Below are 17,249 nucleotides of genomic sequence, written 5' to 3'. Positions count from 1 at the left end.
GGAATAACAAAAGTAACTAAAGTAAAATATGCGTCTTTTTATTCATGACAATGACATGTTGTATTTGCATTTGTTAAATCGAAAAATCGAAAAATTTTAAGTAGGTTCGCAAAATATATTCGTATTTTCAGGGTTAGCCTCCTTCTTGGCTGCTTCGCTGAGAGATGACTGAAGTTGTTCCAACTTTTGGTGTGGTGGACGTTCTATAGTGATACTAGGTACAACAGACAGGTGCTTGTCATAGATAGGTATTAGTATGTGTTAATTACTCTCAAAGGAAACCGATGCACCTGTGACTCGTTGGACAGGTAACTCTATTTCCGTAGTCTAACTGATTTAACCCAAAAACAAAATCCAAAGAAGCGCAAATAAAAGAATCAAACAGACACTGCTACAATTTGTACATGAGTTCCACATGAAAATGTGGCTGTGGATGTGTAAATAACTTATTGCCAACGTAACACGCACTTGTTTAATCAATTTAAAACACAGAGCATAGGGGTGACCATCTGCGCCTATTGCCTCAGGTCGTCACCCTAAAGCCAAATGCATATGTCAGGTTTATGTCTTTCAGGGTTCAACAAGTATAACTCACTTCTTTAAGTGGCATTTAGAAGTTGTAGTGATGAAGTAAGACAAGTTCTATGGATGAACAACTTCTTTATTACAATTAGTGCGACGTTTCGGTGTAGATCCCAACACCTTTATCAATCACTTGCTTGATAAAGGTGTTAGGATCTACCCCGAAACGTCGCACTAATTGTAATAAAGAAGTATAATTCAGCTAGAAAACAGAAACACTCTTACTGCAAAATAAACAGGTACAAAATATCAGAGTAAATCTTCTTTCATATCACACATTCAACCAATTTCAGTCCTTTCATTCTGAAAATGTGACTTGATATTGTACAAGTTACACTACCTAGAGTTTACAATTGATTGTTCTGATCACTAGCATTTGTCTAGTGGACTGGTGTATTTGTTAAACTCTGCTGTTATCCATAGGTTTAGTGAGTGTGATTTAGAACTTCTTCTTCTTCTTGCATCAATCTTCAGGACTTTCAGCCAATCTTGAGTCTTATGAGCAGAGGGGGTGATCCCATGGAACAGCACAGCCTGATTAGGGATTACTGGTATACAATAAAAGCCCTGTAACAAGAGAAGACTAGTTCCCATGTGCGAAATGAGCATCAGTCGGAAAGCGCACGTTAAATCTCCAAAGTAAGTAAGTAAGTAAGTAAGTAAGTAAGTAAGTAAGAAGACTAGTGGGATGAAGGCTACAGGGGTGGAGTCGCCTGAAAAGGCCAATGAAATATCCAAATTGATTTAGGTGTCAGTCCATTTTTTTCTGCGAGTTGATTTATCAAAATCAAATCAGTCACTATTGTTACGTGTCAATAGCCAAATTGAAACAATATGTTTACCAAAAAAATCTGTACGTAAAAGAACTTAGTGTGAAACCAACAAACAACCAACAAATAGTATACAATCAACAAATTTATTTCCAAATTCACCAAGTTTACAAATCAATACAAATTACTGCATAGCAATTATGATGGCAGCAAATAATAGGATGGTAGTACAATATTCATGATATTCAATGGCAATACATAATATAATGGCAGTGGTCAGTATCAAATACAAAAAGTACAGTGGTGATAGCAAAAGTCAATGATAATAATGTTATATTTACCCAGCGCCGACAGTGGTCAAGCCTCCAGGGTGGGGCTAGGCAGTTACACAGTTACAATCATTGTTAAACAATAAAATACACTGTCATCAGAGACCATATAATAGATTATTATATGGTCTCTGCTGTCATATAAGAGTATAGTTGGAACTTTGAATAATTGTAAGTTTTAATCTTGTTTTTTGTTACAGATTTAATTCGCAAAGGATCCCATCGACCCAGCAGTTAGCCCCTCATTGAAATGTTGATTCATAAGCTACTTTGTTGTCCTAAAAAATCAAGACTATTTCTACGCTCTGTTTTGAAAGAGTGTACTCGGGCATATGACCTTGAACACTCCCATGTCAGTCGACATTTCTCAAGACAATATACAACAGCAGCTCCTGAACATGTTGCGTATGTTTCAAGATCCAAAAACATTTTTGAAAATCTTGCCTTGGAGGATTGGATTTACGAAAATGGAGATTTAGAAAATAAGAGCTACTTGCTGATGTGGAGTAATGGGCCTGCTGTTGTGACAGGTCTGCACCAGAATACATGGATGGAGTGCAATGTGGCTAGGATCCTGGCTGAGAAGGTTGATCTGGCCCGACGGAAGAGTGGTGGGGGGACAGTGTATCACGACACGGGGAACCTCAACCTCAGCTTTATCAAGAGTCGACGGAGGTACAACAGGAAAGAGAACTTGGAGTTAGTGAAGAGCGCACTAGTATCCATGTGGGATATTGATCTTTCAATCAACTGCAGAGAGGACCTAATACTAGATGGGTTTTTTAAGGTTAGTTAACACAGAATGAGGTTGTTATTCTTACATGAACAGGTAAATGAAACGTTTTTGTTCAGTTTGACTCTCTTAATCATGATTCTGGTTTTGAGCTTATGTATTACCTGCCATTGTCTGTAGCTGCTGTAGTAAGGCGTGGATTCATCCCACAGATGCACTGACACTGTTAACCTCTTTGATCATGTGGACAAGGCGTCTGTCCTCGGACCAAAAGGTCCATGGTTCGAATCCAATAACAGGACTTGGATATTTATGTCCGCTACGTTGGCGCCTAACGTGGGGCTGAGCAATCCTGTATCAATTTTCTCCATACCCTACTATGCTGCTCGGAACATGCCTTTTTGATGACGGGGTAGTGTGTAGCAGGGTGTGGAGTCCATGACAACTTGTTGATTGGGTTAACCTCTTTGGTCATATGGGCAAGGCATCCGACCCTGGATCAGAAGATGCGTGGTTTGAATCATATCATGGGACTCATATATTTTATCATTTCTGTGGGATTTGAACCACAGACGTGTCCTGATCATCACAGGTTGAACACCTTGTCCACATAACCACAAAGGGTAGCCATTAAAGCAAGATGACAAGGTAAGGAATTCACCTGAGGAGTGACTCCATGCTTGCTACCTGTTTTTGGAATATTGCGGTTCTGAAATAGGAGTCCATGTTTTGTTTGTTATTATGTCTCTCTCTGCTCATCATCTTAATTGATAGCTTCTGATATTTAAAAATTTGGAAAGTTTATTGTTTTCAGTTTTTATTGAAACAATTTAGACTTAGCCTTAAACAAGGGTAGGATTTGTTTCCGGTCAATAAAACTTGGCATATGCATTGCTCATCATCCTAACTGGTGACTTTGATATTTTCAAACGTTCAAAATTTTATGGAAACAATTAGACTTAGTCTCAAACAACTCTAATCTTCATTTCTGGCCCATTTAACTCTCAAACTAATGAATATTTTTGCTTGAAACTGTACATGCAACGACCACATGCTCAACTATTGCCTTTACATATTTATCAATGTTTATGGTTCTTAATTTCTTGTGTTTCCACAGAAAAAAATTGGACTTAGTCTCAAACTAATAGCGTTTGTTTCCCGTCAGAACTCTACAGCTAATGAATATTTCTGCTTGAAACCAAATAATTGGCTATCATTGCTTTTCCAATTTGCAAGCACACTTATAGTAACAACTTGAACTAATGTATTTAAAAAAAAGGGATGGGGGAGACATCTGTGTTTATGAGTAAAAATACATTTTAAGTTCAGTGTTGTATTTGTTCAGGTGTCCGGTACAGCAGCCAAGTTGGGAGGTCATCGGACATACCACCATTTTACTCTCCTGGTGGATGTGGATGTGGAGCGACTCGCTACCTTGCTACAGTCGCCCATGGTTGGTACTTGGATCAGTTACTCACTGTCACAATGACTTTTACAAGCAGGGTTAGAAACTGGTCCCAAGACAAGAGAAAATTTGCTTTTCTCCTCTCATCAAATTCCATTATAAAAAAAACATTCATCAGAATTAGGGTGGAATGAACTGTTTTTCAAGTTTTTCTTGACTAGGCTATGCTGATTAAAGTGGTTTCAATCATCACAAATATTAATATGATATTCATGACAACTAGTTATACTGAATGTCTACTTTAACAGATCTAGTTACCTGGAATAGATAAAGGTGGTCTTGATTGTATCCCAACAAGAACACCTAGTTAGGTCTAAAAAAATAAAAGAATTGGTTCTCAGGCAATGACTTTTGTAAATATAGTGCGGGCGGTGTTTTGTGGGGATTTTTTTGTTCAAACTAGCATGTAACCAAATAAACAAGCATACAAACTCCTATTGCTGCCATGACCAGAACATGAGATGCGCCGTAAAGGGAAGTAACTGTGTGCTGTATTGGATCCAATTGTTTTTAAGTATATAAAGAATTTTTATTTTTATTTAAAAATGGAAATAAAAATGAAACATGAGGCTAATTTTATGATGATGCATGCGGTGCCTCATCTTCCCGAGGCAAATGAGTTAACTGACTATAAAAGTCCAGTTTCCACCCTTGCCGAACTAGGCTGGTATTATGGAGTTACGTTTTGGCTGGACTAACGAGACTATGCATAGCCCAATCAAAATCGCGCACTGAAATCGAAATCCGGTTCGTAAAGTGTCATGCAGATTTTGGTTGACTGCAGGATTTGCAGAGCATGTGCACCGTCAACAGATATGTCAACAGATATTTTCCAAATCTTTTCATGTTTTTAATCAAGGTGCTCACGTGATTTGATGCATTTCGCGATGTAAGACCCATTTTATCACAATATAGATCTTGATTATCGATCAGATCGTCTTGACTGGGCGCCTCCATTTTGGGTGAAGCAAACGCAAGTGATACTAGAGGTGGAGTCTCATTGGTCCATAGGAGAGGCTTAGAGGGGACATAACTGGTAATAGCCACTGGTGGCGCTACGATCGAGCCCAGTAATTCCAGCCATGTTCAGCAAGGGTGGAAACTGGACTTTTAAAGGCAGTTAACTCTCTTGCCTCGGGAAGATGGCGGTGCCTGAGAACCAAGACTATTACTTTTTTAAGCCTTATCCAGTATTTTCCCAGTTAAGCAGAATCTACCTTACGAGTGTCAGATGTGTTGTTTCGGACTGAATATATACCAGAGCAAGTTTTTGTTGTGTTGTTGAAATGTACTTGTACTCATTCACTTTATGTTGTGTTTTATTTTGGAACAGATTGGTGTTAAAAGCAAATCAACAGAGAGTGTTCCAGCAAATGTTCGCAACTTGGTTGTGTCTGCACCATCCATAAACATCCCATCAATTTTGCAATGTGTTGGGGACAAGTTTCTCCATCATAACACACCACAGGTAAGGAGAAGAGCTACAGGGGGACATTTGAACTGGGACATGTTTGGGGTATCAGTTAACAGTCTGCGGCTACACACAAGCAGTCTGGTCTCAACACAATGGCGCCGCCTCCGTGGTCTTGTGGTAGAGCGTCTGCCCGGAAAGCGGAAGGTCCGGGGTTCGATCCCCGGCCGCGTCATACCAAAAGACGTTAAGAGATGGTACTTGTTGTTACCCTGTCTGGCGCTCAACATTAAGGGGCTAAAACAAGGACTGGTCGGCTCGGAGTCAGTATACTGTGTCTGAGTGGGGTATTCATGTTAAACTGCAGCATGGTATCTCAGTGAGCTAGCACTATAAATCGGCATGAGTCCGGACTAGTACAAGCAGCCACACACACACACGTGCATGCACGTCGCTATATAAGTGCAATAATCTTGGACGCGACGTTAAACCCAATTTCATCTCATCTCAACACAATGGCAGTCTGGGTCACCCACAAACAGCCTGGGTCTACCCAAGGGTGATATATCGAGAGACGGGCTTTGGAGCTAGTTGGGTGATTATCACTGGCGTGCAAGATCAAGCGGCACTTATTCACGAGATTATGCGAGATTCAAAGATTTACCTGCAGGGAATTCACTGCAAAGAAAAATCAGTTGTCCAACCCTTTACATATTTATTAATGTTGAGTTATGTTTGTTTTCTTGTTTGACAAACAACATTTATTACATGTAAGTACCTGTTTGTATATGTTAACACACTTGTGAATTAACGACCACATCCCATTGTTCTATGATACAAAAAGAAAATAGCGGTGTGCATGAAATTCACAATTTATCCATTTTCCAGTACAAATGACTTTATTAAATATGAAACAAAGAACTTAGTTACTGGAGTCAATCGGAAGATTTATTATATTTCTATGTCTTGGCATAATTTATTTCGTTACTTATTTGGGTGTTTTGTAAAGGATGTCCATCAGAAAGTATCACTAAAATTATTACCTAGTTACTTTTTCTCGACCACACTTCATTTTGCTACATCTTACAGTTCATGTAACTCGGTTAAACATTGTTATGATTAACTAAAAGTGGATTTTAACATTTGACCATTATTTTGTGCATGCAGCTGGGATGAAAAATATGTTTACAGTTTCTTTCTGATTCTTTGCGAATTTTGATCAAACCATCAATTATTTCAAGTTATAATTGTCTTGTTTAGATGTTCATTTTAAAGATACAATGTTTGGACTACGTTCTCTGTTAAATTTGATCAAAGAATTCACTCATTTTCAAAAGAGTAAAAATGGAAACTTTGATCAGAACTAATTAGGAAATCAGTGAACCAAATTGCTTTGGTTTCTATACAAAAATAATGTCTTATCAACTTTACTGTATTATATGTATATTTTTTAAGAATTTCTATAAAGTTTTGTTGTCATACATGAGGGCATAAAAAATTAACCTGATTCTCATCCAGCTTTTGAAAAAGAGTGAGGCAGGAAGCATTTGACAAAGTATGCATGTTATCCTGTGTCTACCCACAAGCAGTCTGGGTCTACCCACAAGCAGTCTGTTTCTACCCACAAGCAGTCTGTTTCTACCCACAAACAGTCTGTTTCTATCCACAAGCAGTCTGTTTCTATCCACAAGCAGTCTGTTTCTACCCACAAACAGTCTGTTTCTATCCACAAGCAGTCTGTTTCTATCCACAAGCAGTCTGGGTCTACCCACAAACAGCCTGGGTTTACCCACAAGCAGTCTGATTCTACCCACAAACAGTCTGGGTCTTCCCACGAACAGTCTGCATCATCTATCTACAAACAGTCTGTGCCTACCCACAATCAGTCTGGGTCTACCCACAGTCTGATTCTATCCACAATCAGTCTGGGTCTGCCCATAGTCTGATTCTACCCACAAACAGCCTGGGTCCACCCACAAACAGTCTGGGTCTACCCACAAACAGTCTGGGTCTACCCACAAACAGTCTGATTCTACCCACAAACAGTCTGAGTCTACCCACAAGCAGTCTGTTTCTACCCACAAACAGTCTGTTTCTATCCACAAGCAGTCTGTTTCTATCCACAAGCAGTCTGTTTCTACCCACAAACAGTCTGTTTCTATCCACAAGCAGTCTGTTTCTATCCACAAGCAGTCTGGGTCTACCCACAAACAGCCTGGGTTTACCCACAAGCAGTCTGATTCTACCCACAAACAGTCTGGGTCTTCCCACGAACAGTCTGCATCATCTATCTACAAACAGTCTGTGCCTACCCACAATCAGTCTGGGTCTACCCACAGTCTGATTCTATCCACAATCAGTCTGGGTCTGCCCATAGTCTGATTCTACCCACAAACAGCCTGGGTCCACCCACAAACAGTCTGGGTCTACCCACAAACAGTCTGATTCTACCCACAAACAGTCTGAGTCTACCCACAAGCAGTCTGTTTCTACCCACAAACAGTCTGGGTCTACCCACAAACAGTCTGGGTCTACCCACAAACAATCTGGGTCTACCCACAAAGAGTCTGGGTCTATCTACAAACTGTCTGGGTCTACCCACAAACAGTCTGGGTCTACCCACAAACAGTCTGATTCTACCCACAAACAGTCTGGGTCTACCCACAAGCAGTCTGTTTCTACCCACAAACAAGTCTGGGTCTACCCACAAACAGTCTGGGTCTACCCACAAACAATCTGGGTCTACCCACAAACAGTCTGGGTCTACCCACAAGCAGTCTGTTTCTACCCACAAACAGTCTGGGTCTACCCACAAGCAGTCTGTTTCTAACCACAAACAGTCTGTTTCTACCCACAAACAGTCTGGGTCTACCCACAAACAGTCTGGGCCCACAAACAGCCTGGGTCCACCCACAAACAGTCTGGGTCCACCCACAAACAGTCTGGGCCCACCCACAAACAGCCTGGGTCCACCCACAAACAGTCTGGGTCCACCCACAAACAGCCTGGGTCCACCCACAAACAGTCTGGGTCCACCCACAAACAGTCTGGGTCCACCCACAAACAGCCTGGGTCTACCCACAAACAGTCTGGGTCCACCCACAAACAGTCTGGGTCTACCCACAAACAGCCTGGGTCTACCCACAAACAGCCTGGGTTTACCCACAAGCAGTCTGATTCTACCCACAAACAGTCTGGGTCTTCCCACGAACAGTCTGCATCATCTATCTACAAACAGTCTGTGCCTACCCACAATCAGTCTGGGTCTACCCACAGTCTGATTCTATCCACAATCAGTCTGGGTCTGCCCATAGTCTGATTCTACCCACAAACAGCCTGGGTCCACCCACAAACAGTCTGGGTCTACCCACAAACAGTCTGGGTCTACCCACAAACAGTCTGATTCTACCCACAAACAGTCTGGGTCTACCCACAAGCAGTCTGTTTCTACCCACAAACAGTCTGGGTCTACCCACAAACAGTCTGGGTCTACCCACAAACAATCTGGGTCTACCCACAAACAGTCTGGGTCTATCTACAAACTGTCTGGGTCTACCCACAAACAGTCTGGGTCTACCCACAAACAGTCTGATTCTACCCACAAACAGTCTGGGTCTACCCACAAGCAGTCTGTTTCTACCCACAAACAAGTCTGGGTCTACCCACAAACAGTCTGGGTCTACCCACAAACAATCTGGGTCTACCCACAAACAGTCTTGGTCTACCCACAAGCAGTCTGTTTCTACCCACAAACAGTCTGGGTCTACCCACAAGCAGTCTGTTTCTAACCACAAACAGTCTGTTTCTACCCACAAACAGTCTGGGTCTACCCACAAACAGTCTGGGCCCACAAACAGCCTGGGTCCACCCACAAACAGTCTGGGTCCACCCACAAACAGTCTGGGCCCACCCACAAACAGTCTGGGCCCACCCACAAACAGCCTGGGTCCACCCACAAACAGTCTGGGTCCACCCACAAACAGCCTGGGTCCACCCACAAACAGTCTGGGTCCACCCACAAACAGTCTGGGTCCACCCACAAACAGCCTGGGTCTACCCACAAACAGTCTGGGTCCACCCACAAACAGTCTGGGTCTACCCACAAACAGCCTGGGTCTACCCACAAACAGTCTGGGTCCATGCCATTTCGACATGATAACATAGAAACAGTCATCATATGGAGCCGAACCATCAAATCCAATTGAATGTCTTTTACGACAAACACCAATTATGACCGGGACTGCTGTACCCAGCATCTTCTCACCAGGTGTGTGGTGCAGGGGCAAGTTGAGAGACACACAGAGAAGCTCCCAGACCAAAGAACATGACATTGTATTTCGTGAAACGTCACTTTGTTCTCATTTAAGGTCAGGAAAGGTTCCCAAGAATACCTTGTTTGTCAAAAGAGCTGACAAAAAATTGGGTAGGTTAGACTCTGTTGTTGATGTGTGTGACCTATGTTATTATGTTTGTTGCTCATGCATTCAGTCAGTGGTTGCCCAGGTACAGATAGGATTAATTACAGGTCACCCTCATAGACTGTAAGTCATGGAATGAGTGTGAGAAGCCTTACCTTTGAACATATAACACTAATCTGCAAACGATGACATCAAGACTGTAGACTTAAAAATTCCAAGATTTAGTATTGTGTAATAGCAGTTCGAATGAATAATATCATAACAAACTTAACTTCAACTGCTTGACATGTGATCGAACTTCCATGAAATCAAAAGCAATATATGTTCCAAATATGTCATATTCAAATGAGATAGGTCAGTCAGGTCACCGATGAAGATTGTACATATTTCAAGTGGTGTTACTCGAGTTAGTGCAATCCTTTGATCGTATATGAGCAGTCTTACGTATTTACACTGACCGCTGTTACTATATAGACATATACACTATGGGTGAGTGGTGAGTTACTATTAATAATAAGATTATTTGACAAGGTTACCAAGAATGGAGACACAATTATATACGGTTGGCGACTGTCATAACTGCCTAATCAGCAAGTATTAACAAACTGACCACACTTGACACTGATCTCCGTGGGAAGCACTAAATCTAGCTCTCAGTTAAATTGTTTATGAATGTTATGAATGTTTCCGACCATGCTCAGCAGTGAACCTAAAATGAGAAAAACCTCTAAAATGTTGTGATGAAAATGGCTCCCTTCATTAATGCAAACAAGGGACATTCATATTTTTCGCTTTAATGTCAAGATTTACAATAGCTGTAAATTGCTGGCTGCTTCGTAAAACAACACTCATTTACTTGTTGATGAATTGACTTTGTTTTTGTGAAGGGTTTCTGAGTCTTTGTATTTAAATTCATGTATTTTCTTTCAGGGAAACTGTTCCATACGGCACATCGATACAATCACAGATTCAGATTTTCCAGGAGTTTCCACAAAAATCGAAGAATTGAAAAACTGGGATTGGATTTTTGCAAAAACACCTCCATTCTCAATCATCAAGTCCTACACTAAAGTCATTGATGGACAAAAGGTTGACCTTGACCTCAATATTGATATAGTCAAAGGTAAAATTCACAAAATAAAAACGAATCTTACTAGTGGAGGACAAACAGCAGTTAGCAATGACACACATCTTCAACAATACCTCGTGAAGCTGACTGACAAGCCTTTGAAAAAACAAGAGTTATCTCCTTTTTTTCAAACTTTAATCTCCCTGGCTAATTCTGGATACGAGAGTGTGGTATTAAAATCCCATGTTCAGTGGGTTTTGGAATGTATAAGAAAGTCATTGCTTAGTGAATAAAAGATGCAGCTATTTACATGATTTAAGTGTACCCTATGTATGATTATTTGTAGCAAATATTTGATACATGTAATTTTTTAAATGTGTATCTGAAGGATGTGGGGTCCATCGGCGTTCCCGTTTACTGGTAATTACAAGGTTTTACCCGTAAAATAAGGCTTGGACCGGTAATTCATGTAACTGCCAGTCCCTGTGGACCTGCAAATAAAGTACCTTATAAATCTTTGTTGTTGAACAAAACATCAGTGATATTCATATAAGTACATTCAAACAAAGTCAGATTGTTTGTTACAATCAGGGTTTCCCCTTGTCCATTCATAGGTTAAATATCCATTTGTAGCGACTTCATCTCAAAATATTTTGAGAAAAAAGAAAAGAAAATTGTGACTGAAGTTTGTGTGAATGACAAATAGATCTAACTAAGTTACTTCAGAGATGACATCTTTGCACTGAACATCATGTTGAAAGAATTAAAAGCAAATAATTTTCTTACGGTTTTTTATTTGTTGAAAGTTAGGACAGGCAAAAATAAGGGGGGGGCAGGTAATTTTTAGAGTTTCCAGTCCACAAGGACTAGCAGTTTCAAAAGCAAACGGGAACACTGTCCATATATTCAGAATCGTTAGTCATGGATGTTCTTTGCACTAGATTTTTTATGTGTTGAAACTCTGTGTTTTTGGTTTGAAATGTAAAATATTGAGCGAACTTAAAACCCTAGGGCCGAAAGCCAGAGGAATTTTCTCAAGGTTTTATTTTTTCAACCAAAACTGAGGAGTGTTTTAACGAACTTATGAACTGTCTAAATGCAAGAAATACCAGAGAAAAATAAGAAAACATCAGGATGCCTTATAGTGAAACAATACAGTATTTGTTGCATAAAATGAATATGATGACGCGGGCGTGAGAATGAGAGACAACAAGTCATGACATGTAAAATTAAACACCCTTTCATCACCTGCCCCAGTGCTAAAAATGATATGTGAGGCTCCAGGTTCAATTCATGTCATGGTATTTACATGTGAAAAACATTGTGGCTTATAACCACTCAAAAATCAACATAAAATGCATAATGAAAGGCTGTTTATACTATTCAATTGTAAAACTTCCAAGCAGGTTCCAATCACAGGATTCCTATGAGATGTTATGTCATGATTCCCAAATTGAAACACTATGTTAACCAAGAAATCTGTATGTAAAAGAACTAAGTGTGACACCAGTCTGACCCAACTCATACCATCACACACCTGAAAAGTCAATCAGGCCACCATGTCAACAGTCAGTCTGAACCATCGCATGCTCTCCCACACTTGACAAGTCAATCAGGCCACCATGTCAACAGTCAGTCTGAACCATCTCATGCCCTCTCACACCTGACAAGTCAATAAGGCCTCCATGTCAACAGTCAGTCTGAACCATCTCATGCCCTCTCACACCTGACAAGTCAATCAGGCCACCATGTCAACAGTCAGTCTGAACCATCGCATGCCCTCCCACACCTGACAAGTCAATCAGGCCACCATGTCGACAGTCAGTCTGAACCATCGCATGCTCTCCCACACTTGACAAGTCAATCAGGCCACCATGTCAACAGTCAGTCTGAACCATCGCATGCTCTCCCACACTTGACAAGTCAATCAGGCCACCATGTCAACAGTCAGTCTGAACCATCGCATGCTCTCCCACACTTGACAAGTCAATCAGGCAACCATGTCAACAGTCAGTCTGAACCATCGCATGCTCTCCCACACTTGACAAGTCAATCAGGCCACCATGTCAACAGTCAGTCTGAACCATCGCATGCTCTCCCACACTTGACAAGTCAATCAGGCCACCATGTCAACAGTCAGTCTGAACCATTGCATGCTCTCCCACACTTGACAAGTCAATCAGGCCACCATGTCAACAGTCAGTCTGAACCATCGCATGCTCTCCCACACTTGACAAGTCAATCAGGCAACCATGTCAACAGTCAGTCTGAACCATCTCATGCCCTCCCACACTTGACAAGTCAATCAGGCAACCATGTCGACAGTCAGTCTGAACCATTGCATGCTCTCCCACACTTGACAAGTCAATCAGGCCACCATGTCAACAGTCAGTCTGAACCATCGCATGCTCTCCCACACTTGACAAGTCAATCAGGCAACCATGTCGACAGTCAGTCTGAACCATCTCATGCCCTCCCACACTTGACAAGTCAATAAGGCCTCCATGTCAACAGTCAGTCTGAACCATCGCATGCTCTCCCACACTTGACAAGTCAATCAGGCCACCACGTCAACAGTCAGTCTGAACCATTGCATGCTCTCCCACTCTTGACAAGTCAATCAGGCCACCATGTCAACAGTCAGTCTGAACCATCGCATGCTCTCCCACACTTGACAAGTCAATCAGGCCACCACGTCAACAGTCAGTCTGAACCATCGCATGCTCTCCCACACTTGACAAGTCAATCAGGCCACCATGTCAACAGTCAGTCTGAACCATTGCATGCTCTCCCACTCTTGACAAGTCAATCAGGCCACCATGTCAACAGTCAGTCTGAACCATCGCATGCTCTCCCACACTTGACAAGTCAATCAGGCCACCATGTCAACAGTCAGTCTGAACCATCGCATGCTCTCCCACACTTGACAAGTCAATCAGGCCTCCATGTCGACAGTCAGTCTCAACCATTGCATGCTCTCCCACACTTGACAAGTCAATCAGGCCTCCATGTCAACAGTCAGTCTGAACCATCTCATGCCCTCTCACACCTGACAAGTCAATCAGGCCACCACGTCAACAGTCAGTCTCAACCATTGCATGCTCTCCCACACTTGACAAGTCAATCAGGCCACCATGTCAACAGTCAGTCTGAACCATCGCATGCTCTCCCACACTTGACAAGTCAATCAGGCCACCATGTCAACAGTCAGTCTGAACCATCGCATGCTCTCCCACACTTGACAAGTCAATCAGGCCACCATGTCGACAGTCAGTCTCAACCATCGCATGCTCTCCCACACTTGACAAGTCAATCAGGCCACCATGTCAACAGTCAGTCTGAACCATCGCATGCTCTCCCACACTTGACAAGTCAATCAGGCCACCATGTCAACAGTCAGTCTGAACCATTGCATGCTCTCCCACACTTGACAAGTCAATCAGGCCACCATGTCAACAGTCAGTCTGAACCATCGCATGCTCTCCCACACTTGACAAGTCAATCAGGCAACCATGTCGACAGTCAGTCTGAACCATCTCATGCCCTCCCACACTTGACAAGTCAATCAGGCAACCATGTCGACAGTCAGTCTGAACCATTGCATGCTCTCCCACACTTGACAAGTCAATCAGGCCACCATGTCAACAGTCAGTCTGAACCATTGCATGCTCTCCCACTCTTGACAAGTCAATAAGGCCTCCATGTCAACAGTCAGTCTGAACCATCGCATGCTCTCCCACACTTGACAAGTCAATCAGGCCACCATGTCAACAGTCAGTCTGAACCATTGCATGCTCTCCCACTCTTGACAAGTCAATAAGGCCACCATGTCAACAGTCAGTCTGAACCATCGCATGCTCTCCCACACTTGACAAGTCAATCAGGCAACCATGTCGACAGTCAGTCTGAACCATCTCATGCCCTCCCACACTTGACAAGTCAATAAGGCCTCCATGTCAACAGTCAGTCTGAACCATCGCATGCTCTCCCACACTTGACAAGTCAATCAGGCCTCCATGTCAACAGTCAGTCTGAACCATCTCATGCCCTCCCACACTTGACAAGTCAATAAGGCCTCCATGTCAACAGTCAGTCTGAACCATCGCATGCTCTCCCACACTTGACAAGTCAATCAGGCCACCACGTCAACAGTCAGTCTGAACCATTGCATGCTCTCCCACTCTTGACAAGTCAATCAGGCCACCATGTCAACAGTCAGTCTGAACCATCGCATGCTCTCCCACACTTGACAAGTCAATCAGGCCACCACGTCAACAGTCAGTCTGAACCATCGCATGCTCTCCCACACTTGACAAGTCAATCAGGCCACCATGTCAACAGTCAGTCTGAACCATTGCATGCTCTCCCACTCTTGACAAGTCAATCAGGCCACCATGTCAACAGTCAGTCTGAACCATCGCATGCTCTCCCACACTTGACAAGTCAATCAGGCCACCATGTCAACAGTCAGTCTGAACCATCGCATGCTCTCCCACACTTGACAAGTCAATCAGGCCTCCATGTCGACAGTCAGTCTCAACCATTGCATGCTCTCCCACACTTGACAAGTCAATCAGGCCTCCATGTCAACAGTCAGTCTGAACCATCTCATGCCCTCTCACACCTGACAAGTCAATCAGGCCACCACGTCAACAGTCAGTCTCAACCATTGCATGCTCTCCCACTCTTGACAAGTCAATCAGGCCACCATGTCAACAGTCAGTCTAAACCATCGCATGCTCTCCCACACTTGACAAGTCAATCAGGCCACCATGTCGACAGTCAGTCTCAACCATCGCATGCTCTCCCACACTTGACAAGTCAATCAGGCCACCATGTCAACAGTCAGTCTCAACCATCGCATGCTCTCCCACACTTGACAAGTCAATCAGGCCTCCATGTCGACAGTCAGTCTCAACCATTGCATGCTCTCCCACACTTGACAAGTCAATCAGGCCTCCATGTCAACAGTCAGTCTGAACCATCGCATGCTCTCCCACACTTGACAAGTCAATCAGGCCACCACGTCAACAGTCAGTCTGAACCATTGCATGCTCTCCCACTCTTGACAAGTCAATCAGGCCACCATGTCAACAGTCAGTCTGAACCATCGCATGCTCTCCCACACTTGACAAGTCAATCAGGCCACCACGTCAACAGTCAGTCTGAACCATCGCATGCTCTCCCACACTTGACAAGTCAATCAGGCCACCATGTCAACAGTCAGTCTGAACCATTGCATGCTCTCCCACTCTTGACAAGTCAATCAGGCCACCATGTCAACAGTCAGTCTGAACCATCGCATGCTCTCCCACACTTGACAAGTCAATCAGGCCACCATGTCAACAGTCAGTCTGAACCATCGCATGCTCTCCCACACTTGACAAGTCAATCAGGCCTCCATGTCGACAGTCAGTCTCAACCATTGCATGCTCTCCCACACTTGACAAGTCAATCAGGCCTCCATGTCAACAGTCAGTCTGAACCATCTCATGCCCTCTCACACCTGACAAGTCAATCAGGCCACCACGTCAACAGTCAGTCTGAACCATTGCATGCTCTCCCACTCTTGACAAGTCAATCAGGCCACCATGTCAACAGTCAGTCTAAACCATCGCATGCTCTCCCACACTTGACAAGTCAATCAGGCCACCATGTCGACAGTCAGTCTCAACCATCGCATGCTCTCCCACACTTGACAAGTCAATCAGGCCACCATGTCAACAGTCAGTCTCAACCATCGCATGCTCTCCCACACTTGACAAGTCAATCAGGCCTCCATGTCGACAGTCAGTCTCAACCATTGCATGCTCTCCCACACTTGACAAGTCAATCAGGCCTCCATGTCAACAGTCAGTCTGAACCATCTCATGCCCTCTCACACCTGACAAGTCAATCAGGCCACCATGTCAACAGTCAGTCTGAACCATTGCATGCTCTCCCACACTTGACAAGTCAATCAGGCCACCATGTCAACAGTCAGTCTGAACCATCGCATGCCCTCCCACACTTGACAAGTCAATCAGGCCTCTATGTCGACACTCAGTTTGAACCAACTCATGCCCTCCCACACTTGACAAGTCAATCAGGCCTCTATGTCGACACTCAGTTTGAACCAACTCATGCCCTCCCACACTTGACAAGTCAATCAGGTCAACAGTCAGTCTGAACCATCTCATGCCATCCCACACTAGACAAGTCCTTAACTTGGGTTTCTAGAGCACTGGCAATAAATTATTCAAGTAATGTACTTGTCTCAATTCAAGTAATGTAGTCCTTACAATATTTGGGCCTAGACTGAACTATTGAGGCTCTCAAATACCAGAAATGTTGTCCAGTATTGTCAGTGCTGTCACCCAGTGTGCTCAGTGCACTCATGACCCTCAAACATATTATGTTTTCTGTTGTTTGCTATAAATTTCTGAAGAGATACAAATAGCTTATTTAACACTTTGTTGTTGGTTATAAGCTT

The 17,249-nt window shown here is 43.1% G+C and overlaps 1 protein-coding gene across 4 annotated transcripts; it reads left to right on the top strand.

Moving 5' to 3' along the window:
• Window positions 1-121: 121 nt before the first annotated feature.
• Window positions 122-11,086, top strand: LOC124131586 (lipoyltransferase 1, mitochondrial-like). Of its 4 annotated transcripts, none has more exons than XM_046494952.2 (5): window positions 122-218; window positions 1,882-2,468; window positions 3,760-3,867; window positions 5,213-5,347; window positions 10,639-11,086. In XM_046494952.2, the coding sequence occupies exons 2-5, from the start codon at window positions 1,932-1,934 to the stop codon at window positions 11,068-11,070; spliced, it is 1,212 nt and encodes a 403-aa protein (XP_046350908.1). In that variant the 5' UTR covers window positions 122-218; window positions 1,882-1,931; the 3' UTR covers window positions 11,071-11,086. The 4 variants fall into 4 exon arrangements, with proteins under 4 accessions (XP_046350908.1, XP_046350907.1, XP_046350906.1 ...); XM_046494951.2 differs by having other exon boundaries at window positions 138-248; XM_046494950.2 differs by having other exon boundaries at window positions 144-308.
• The last annotated feature ends 6,163 nt before the right edge of the window (window positions 11,087-17,249 follow it).

The sequence above is a fragment of the Haliotis rufescens genome, unplaced genomic scaffold (assembly GCF_023055435.1).
Source record: "Haliotis rufescens isolate VD_foot unplaced genomic scaffold, xgHalRufe1.0.p SCAF_1, whole genome shotgun sequence".
In the NCBI taxonomy this organism is placed as follows: domain Eukaryota; kingdom Metazoa; phylum Mollusca; class Gastropoda; order Lepetellida; family Haliotidae; genus Haliotis; species Haliotis rufescens.
This window is presented reverse-complemented; position numbering and strand designations above follow the sequence as displayed.